This window comes from Phodopus roborovskii, unplaced genomic scaffold (genome assembly GCF_943737965.1).
Source record: "Phodopus roborovskii unplaced genomic scaffold, PHOROB, whole genome shotgun sequence".
Classification (NCBI taxonomy): Eukaryota; Metazoa; Chordata; class Mammalia; order Rodentia; family Cricetidae; genus Phodopus; species Phodopus roborovskii.
The window spans coordinates 2,854,869-2,863,898 of record NW_026126525.1 but is presented as its reverse complement, the minus strand read 5'-3'; the positions used below and the strand labels follow the sequence as shown (position 1 = coordinate 2,863,898).

Genomic DNA, 9,030 nt, shown 5'->3' with positions numbered 1-9,030 from the left:
ATGGGAAAGAAGCTTAATGCTAAGATCAGAGACATGTCTCACTGTTCGTTTCAAAGCTCATGGGTTTATGGGTTTTATTTATTTTTTTTAATTCTGATTTTAAAAAAAAAACTTTGTGTTTTAATTACATTTAAGTCAGAAAAAGGCTACCATGAGGGAAAAGGTAACATTAACCTTATGGTGTTCCATGGAAAAGAAACTGTGGGTTACTCAAACCTTCTTTTAAATTTCTGGCGAGCCACAAAGACAGCCACGGGAAATGAATGCAACACATGTGTCTTAGTTTGCCAAGTAAAGACAGATGTTGCCTGAAGTTTTAAAGCCACTTGCAGCTGCATTTCCAAACTAAAGGCAAAGGCTGTCAAGGTCAAGGCTATAATAGGCACGTTCGTTTGTTCGGTTCGTTTAGCATTAACTTCCAACAGTGAGACTCTTCTGGTCATTAGTTACTCTGATTACTACTGTCTCTTCATAGCTAGCACGGGAGATCCCGGAGACACTGTGCAGCAGCTCAGCGCTACTTTAAATCTTCAGTAACAGCAGCATACAGACCCCGCCCCACACTACCAGCGAGTCTCTGCTTGCAACCTCATTGGACTGCACTGCTGCTATTCGTGCACAGTGCTTCACGGGGTTCTGGCCCCCTTATATTAACATCAAAATAAGCATTTCCCCCTTTTGCCACCCCCAACCCAGCAACAACAAGGTAAGTGGGAAACAACATTATATTAGATAAAAGGGGAAAACACAACAAGAAAGCTAGTTGGCAATGAATCCAAGCACTCTAGAGAAGAAGAAAGTCCTACCCATTCAAAAACACATATGAATTCCGTATGCTGTGAATATCTGTTTCTCTTATTGGTTGATGAATAAAGCTGTTTTGGCCAATGGACAGGCAGGATGTAGCCAGGCAGGAAGTATAGGCAGTGCTATCAAACTAGAATTCTGGGAATAGGGATGTGGAAAGTAAATCACCATGTATCTTCAGAGGAAGAACGAGGCTCAGGCATTATTGGTAAGCCAAGACCACATTGGAGACCCACAGATTAATAGAAATGGGTTAATAATTAAGAGAGAGCTAGCCAACAAGAAGCCTAAGACATCTGCCAAACAGTTTATAATTAATATAAGCCTCTTGGTATTTATTTGGGACTAAAGGGTAGTGATACCAGGAGGGACAGAAACTTCCATCTACAGAATTCATTCAAAGGAAAAAAGTAATATTGTTTTTGTTTTTGTTGTTGTTGTTTGCAAGGATGCCGGAGGCCATAGTTGCTGGAGACAGGAGGCTATAGTTGCCAGAATCAGAATAAATATAGGCAGGTTGAAATTTTATATATATAGGCCAACCGTGTTTCCAGGAATCAGCAATCAGAGATGAAAGCAGTATTTGTTTTGCTATAGGGAGATGAGGAGGGAATGCTATGGTTTAGACCAGAAGTGTCTCTCCAGGGATAATGGCTTTGTTTCCAGCCTACTGCTGTTGGAAGTGGTAGAATTATTAGGGGGAAGTTAGATGCTGTCTCTCATTGCTTCCTGGCTGCCTTGAGGTAAGCAGTCTTCTATGAGCTCTACTACCACATTTTACTATTGTCACACACCCACGTGACAGGGTCTGATATTTACCATCTGCCAAAGTAAACATTTTAGGTACTTTGTCACAGCAATTGAAAGCTGGCTGGGCAACAGTAAATTATCTAATCCTTCGATTATGAGGAAAATCTCAAAGAATCTTGAGCAAGGCCCCAGTTTTTAGCTGTCCCATATTTTTTTCTTTTTTCAGAGCTGGATTAGAAAGTTAGTAAATGAAAACCTTTTGTAATGAATAATTCAAAAGGACTAGTGTACAGTCTCTTACTAAAAACAGAAAAGCAAAAGCATGAAGATGAACCATTAGAAGCATTGTTCTGAGATGGGTGACAGTTTTAACAAATGCTTTGCCACAGATCCAAACAGATGTAGCGAAGTGATTGTCTTTACAAAACAAGATACAGAAGCATGTGACATCTGATTACTTGTGCCACAGTTCCCCCCAACAATTCTTTCTTGAGAGGTCTCTCATTCTGCTCCGGAGCCTGGTCCATTCCGCACCCAGAGCCCACATGTCAGTCCCTCTGCCTGGCCACTGTTCTGAGAGTCTGTGCCATCCATCAGCCTCTTCAGCTTTGGCTTCATGCCCTGGAGAAACTCCCAAGCAAAAACACAAATCCTTGAGGGAGAAGTGCTATGATAAAAACAAACATGTAAGTTACACCTATAAAAATGTTACAGTTAAAAGGTAAATAAAAGGCAATATTGTTAGATGTGATAGTCGAACAAATGAGATAAAAGACAGAGTTCTAAAAATTAAATTTACAAAAAAAAAAAAAAAAAAAACCCCAAAAGCTTTAATAGTTAAGTAAGTCTTTTGTTATGTATGGCCAGAGTATATCAAATCAATTGATTTTATGCATTACAGAATAATTACTAGAGAAGGGAATTCCCACAACATGACGATTTCAGGGCCTGGTGTAATGCACATTATGTTGATAAGCTGCCATGTGTTGTTTGACCTCACTGAAAACTGTCTTCTGGAATCAGGTTGCACTCCCCATCCTGGACCCAAGCATGGCCGTTTCAAAATGTCCTCCAAGTCTCCATGTGGGGCAGGTTGCTCCCCTGCTCAACCTTTCCCTGAGAGTAAACATATTGTGTGTCCTTGAGAAAGGCTACAAGGTGAACCATTCACAACAGAGGTTGCTATTGTTTATCTCAATATGAAAGCACCAGAAGTGGGAATGAGAATACAGAAGATTGGCCATGGGAAGCTTGGCCACAGGAATCTCAAAGCATAGTCAAGAGCCCCATCTGACCTTAGTTTCTTTGGTTGGTTTATCTGGATGTTTGCAGTCAGGTGTTACTCTTCTTCTCTTACTGTTCTTCACCTGGAAGCCTCATCTGAGAAACTCTGCTTCTTAGGACTCTGGAGATTGCTAACTCCACCAGGCTGCCTGAAGGAGGCTTGCCGGGCTGATTCCTCCTGGGGGATTTGAACACTTGATGTTTGGTATAGCACAAACTAACTTTATTTTCTTGTTACAGGTTATGTTTTCAGCATTTCATGACCTTAATATTTTCAGTTTTTGATTTTCTAAGGTAGCCAAGTCTAAAGAAAAAGGGAAAAAAGCAAGCATTGGGTGGATCCTTGAGTTCTGACCTCAGTGTTGGTCTAAGGTCTTGGGTGTCTACTCCGTGAGAAATAAACACACCCCACCATTGTTGACACTAATTGTGTCTTTCACTTGTGTCTTCTCAGAAGGAAAGCCAAGAATCAAATTACTTCGAGGGACAAGTTCCTTTTCATCACTGGGGGTGGCCTCTGCAGGCAAGGCTAAAGCTAGTCCCATGGTGGTGTGGGCTGTGCCCATGGCCAGAGCCCATGCTATTCATAGTATGTGGAGAAGAGAGGCAAGATGCTCTTCCTGGGTCTAGAACATCCACAACTCAGCAGCAGCTCATTTTGGGGGAGGGAACAAAAGTTAAGAGAAAGTAGACTAGGGAACATTGCACACAGAGAACAGGTAAGGGGACACTCAATAAAACTAGTCAGAAATTTCTTTCATTACATGTAATGTTGTTATTTGACTTAGTATCTTGTTTACAGGTCACCAACTTTTGGCTTACTTCACCTAATCAGAACTGACTACAAGTCAGTGAAGAGAGTGTCACTGAGGTGAAATCTTCTGGGAAGTGTTTCCACAGTCAGCTCACAGAAGCTGTGTTCTAGAGGTGGCCAAGGCTGTGCCTTGTGCTGGCAGCTGTAACAGTCACACCAGGTTTTGAAGGCTTTAGGGAGTCATGGAGAGCAGCTGAGGTTTGTTTATGAGAGGCCCGGGGAAGCCTTGGGGGGGCCAGTGGAGAGCATAAAAAGTGTTAGGTATAATCCCCAGGATTGAAGCAGTCACGAAAAAACTGAGGCTTTATACCATGAAGAGGGCCCGGGACAGGATGTCAGTGAAAGTGCAGCCCAGTCATCAGTACCACGGGACAACTAAGAACTACCAAGAACAGCAGCTGTGGTGTGGAGCCCACCTGAGCCTGGAAGACTAACTGTGTATCTTGCAGAGAGAGGAGCTGAGAAGTAACCCAGGCCCTGGGCGGGAGCCCAGCAGATGATGAGCAAATCCCTGACGATTGGATATTCAGTTATTTACGTAGTGGAAATTTGGGTCTCTTTGCTCCAATTGTGACCCTGCCCTGGTTCTTCCCTCTTGGAGTAAGAAAGGGTTTAACTTACTTTTGATTTTGCAGGAGCCACAGTTGAAAGACTTTGAACTTTTAAAAAGATTTTGGGGTTACATAAAGACTTTGGATTTTAAAAGGGTTTGAATATTTTAGAGAGACTGAATTTTAAGTGTTTGAATTTTAAAGGCCATGGAACGTTTAACATTTGGAGTGTTTATATTGTAATGTTGATATCCGTGTATGATTTGAGAATGAACAAGAACAGAAAGATTATGGCTTAACGGTGAGATGTTTGTGTGTCAAGCTAGAACATTTTATGTCAACTTGATACAATCTAGAGTCATCTGAGGAGGAAACTTCAATTGAGAAATTCCTCCACAAGATATAGATGTAGGCAAGCCTGTAGAGTATTTTCATAATTATTGATTGATATGGGTAGTCTCAACCATCATGGGTGGTGCCATCCTGGGCCAGTGGTCTTTGGTTTTATAAGAAAGCAGGCTGAGCCAGCCATCAGGAGCCAGACACTTAGCAGCACCCTCCATGGCCTCTCCATCAGCTCCTGACTCCAGGTCCCTGCCCTCTTTGAGTTCCTGTTCTGATTTCCTTTGATGATGAGCTTTGATATGAATGTATACAGCTAAATTAAACCATCCCTCCCCAAGTTGCTTTGGTCATGGGGTTTTGTCACAGCAATAGAATCCTAATGAAGCTTGTGTGAATTTATGTGAACCATGTATATGCAGATACCCATGGGGACCTGGAAAGGGAGTTAGGCTGTTGTGAGCCAACTGATGTGGATACTGGGAACCAAGATTGAGTCATTTGCAAGAACAGTGAGTGCTCCTAACTACTGAGCCATCTCTCCATCTTCAAAAGTAAAAAAAATATATGACATGTCTACTATTTAAAGCAAATTTCTCAAACTTACCCAAGGGCAAATGCAGCACCTAAGAGACATTAAAAAGCTTGCTCATTGTATGGTTTCTTACCACTCTTGGCAATGTGTCTCACATGATGAAAAGGGAATGTGTCAAATGAACCTGATTGGTAGTCAAGATGAATAAGTAATTAAATAATAGATGAATGACTATTAATAAGGAATGGCCACAGACTGGAGGATTATGGCATACATATCATGCCCAGAGTGTATGATATCATGGCACATTTATTGTGGAGCAGAATATGAGATGTTGTACGTGTATGGGTTTTCATAAAGAAAACAAATGTTTACGAGATCCTATGAGCATATAGAGGTGAGGGGGAAGATGCACATTAGGTGTTTATGAATGAGAGAGTAGAAGTGGGTTGGAGAGAGCAGGTTAGGAGTGTAAAGGGAAGGAAAAGAAAGAAGGGGGAGGGATCAAATCACTGTGTGCATTAGGTATTAATGTAATGCTATCCTTGTGAACACCACATTAAAGGAAACAATAGAGTCAGAACCACCAGATGTCTGTGTGCGGCAGGCACTTCCAGGGAATTCCACAGTGCCACTAGGTCTTGGGAACAGTTCGTTTGTTACTCATTTCACTTTTCTCATTTTCAACTTAGGGTTTTATTGATTCATTGATTTTTTTTAAAATGATGTGCATGCATTTGTGCACATGAATGCAGGTGCCTATGGAGGCCAGAAGAGGGCGCCGGATGCCCTGGAGTGGGAGTGACAAAAGACGGTGGACTTTACCATGTGCACATGCTAAAAGCTTATCTACTATAGTGTAAAATTTTCGTCAGTTAAAAAAGGCATGAAGAATCTTTTTTTTTTTGCAAGACACAGGCGTTTGTTTATTGAGTCCAGGCCCAGCCCGGCTGATACCTCTACAGCTCAGAGTAAAGGGCTCAGGGAAGGCACAGGTTAGCAAACTGCTTTAATGGAAACTCCCCCAGCACACCATCTGGGACTGGGTGGAATGTGGCCAGGGCAGGCCCTGGGACAATACTGATCCTGTAGTTGTTACCAAAATATACATCTGTCACCATAAAAAACTGCTGCACCGCCTCAGGCCCACACAGGTATAAAAATCATAAATATTTACACTCTTGCCACTCCTTCACAGAAGCAAGGTCCAGGGAACCCCTCCCAGACAGGCTAGGCATGATATGGGCATTTGGTAGGGGCATTAAGGCCTAGAGGTTGCCCCTCACCTGGGCCTAGTCAGAGGCGGGCAGAAAACAAAACTTTGGTCCAAAATTTGAAGGTAAGAACCCACTGGTCTCAGAGCTGTTTTTCTCCAGACAGAGGCAGCACTGGCCTGGGTCCCACCTACAAGTTGGTCACCGGGAAAGGAGGGGACAAGCACAGGGACATAGAAGCTTAGAGTACACACATACCATTGTATCATTGCTATAAAAAGTTACTTAAAACTATATCTCTTGCATATAAATGGGAAAGATTCAGGTATTTGGTCAAGTGGAAATATTGCTAGGCACGGGTATCTGCGACCACACAGAATAGAATACAAAGGTCACATGAGGCACGGCAGCTGAGGATGGCCTGGACCTGGGCCCCCCCCCAGGCTGGCCAGGGACATGGGAGAATCATGTCACTTGTTTATAAGGGTGGGGGCAGTGGCCCCAACTCCTGCACAGCATAGGGAGCCTGTGCTTGTGCTGCAGGCCATCTGGCTCACCTGCAGGTCTAGACAGACTGGTGGCCTAAGAGGCTGGGTGAGCAGCCACAAGGTGGGCTGGTTTTGTAAGGCACAAGAAAGCGGCTGTGTTCGGGGCACCGCTGTGGCCTTATACCTGAGCCCCTCAAGGCATGGTGCCTGGCCTGAGTGGGCCTCTGTGGCCCAAAGCCATTTCTGGCCATGGCAAGGTGGACTAGATTTAATTTTTTAAAAAATGGGTAAACTGATCTCTCTTTAAAAAAATAAAATCTCTGGTCTGTAAGGTCACTTCAGCTGCTTTTTAAAGTGGCTTTTCTGGAATGGTGGAAGCTGTTGCAGGCCCACAGGCACCTAGATGGTGGACTTAGAGAAGGACACACGCAGGTGGTGGTTCTCGCCCAGGTCATGGTTGTACAGTTCAATCAGTGCCTGCACAGCCTCCTCCACAGATCCCATCTGGATCAGTGCCCTCTTCCGGTCCTTCTGGAAGAACTTGAAGCCTTTGACCACACCACTGTTGCTGGAAAAGAGGCTCTTGAGATCATCCTCTGACACAGTGGTGAGTAGCTGAGGGTGTGAAGATGTTCTGGAAGTTTTTGGAGCCCAGCTTCTTAAAGCGATGCAGTAGTGAGCTTCCATAGTCCTTGGTCAGGCCCTAGTCCTCCTGTCCCTCATGAGGCAGCTGCACACTCTGATGCTTTGACAGTGTGATGCACACTGACTTCCCATGTAGCTTGTGCCCATTCAGGTAGCTCACGGCCAACTGGGCCTGGCTGCCATCCGCCATCTGGACAAGTGCATTTTCCTTCTTGTTGAACAGAATCTTCACCCGCTGCACATCACCACAGACTCTGAAGAGAATAAAGAGGCTTTGGGGTGTGACTTTCTCAGGGTTCAGGTTGCTGACTAGAAGGACAGAATTTCCGGCACCTGCCAAGCCTGGAATGGCAATGTGGCCAGCTGCAGCAGCCGCAGCAGCCGCAGCAGCCGAAGGTATGGCCAGGGGGGCCAGCGCTCCGTGGACATTAGGAACAGAGAGACCAAAGGCTGCAGCCATGGTCTGGTCCAGCGAAGGCTGGCTGTCCCCAGAGGGCAAGTCAGGCTGAGTGTAATCTCTGCTCTTGTCATTGTTGTATTTGACATTGAGACTAGTGAGCTTGGAGAAGTAGATGTGCAATGTGCAGCAGGCATTGTAGATATTCTGGCCATCCAGTGACAGCTTGGCATGTTGGGCGCTCACAGGGTCAGCATACTGCAGCAGGGCCTGGAACTGATTATTCTTGGTGAATGTGATGATCTTCAGGACTGTGCCAAACTTAGAGAAAATCTGGTGCAGAACATCCAGGGTCACTGGGTAGAAGAGGTTTTCTACAATGAACCTGAGCACTGGGCTCTGGCCTGCCATTGCCATCCCAGCATCCACAGCAGCAGCAGAGGCTGCCAAGGCCAGGTTTCCAGACTGCACAGAGTTTACAGCCTGCAGGGCTGCCTGGGCACGTGCCTGGTTGGGTGAGCTGTCAGTTTTGAGCTCCTTGTGATTGGAGAACTGGATGTAGATGGGCTGTCCACGCAGCACCAGTGCCACTGACGTATAGTAGTTAACCATGGTGTTGGCAGCCTCCTCTGTGTTCATTTCAATGAAGGCCTGGTTCTTCCCCTTCAGCATAAGGAGGTTGGCAACCTTCCCAAAAGGCAGTCCCAGAGAGACGACCTCGCCCTCAGTGACATCACTGGGCAGCTTGCGGACATGGATCACTCTGGAAGGGACTCCCGTGCTCCTATTGTCACCTTTAAACTTCTTGCTATCATTTCCATTGGCTGCTGAAGCCGAGCTGCTCATGATGAAGGGGCCGTTGCCGACACCCGTGGAGAAGAGCTCGTCATCGGATCCCCGCTTTGTACTGACTGCTATGTCTGGGACGATGCCGTCCATGGCACACAGAGCAGACTCGCGGGGGACGGAGCGGAGGCGCAGGAATAGCCAGCATGAAGAACCTTATAAATGAATATAGTCTGAGTGACATATTCTCATGAATCACAGCTCTCCATGGCACTGTGAGGTCATCTTTCCACATCACTGTGAGATTTACCATTAAGAACAATTTTCAGTTGAACTTCTTTAAACGTTAGCTGACATACATGGGCACAAACACTCCATGACTAAACTTCACATGATGAACTTTGTAATGCTAATGTA

General features: G+C 45.0%; 1 protein-coding gene across 1 annotated transcript; it reads right to left on the bottom strand.

Annotated features, from left to right (window-relative positions):
- Positions 1-6,829: 6,829 nt before the first annotated feature.
- On the bottom strand, positions 6,830-8,809 carry LOC127232177 (polypyrimidine tract-binding protein 1-like). Its single transcript, XM_051198160.1, is given in 2 exon segments — positions 6,830-7,395; positions 7,397-8,809. Coding segments are annotated over 2 exon segments (1,581 nt in total). The 5' UTR covers positions 8,767-8,809; the 3' UTR covers positions 6,830-7,184.
- Positions 8,810-9,030: the final 221 nt, after the last annotated feature.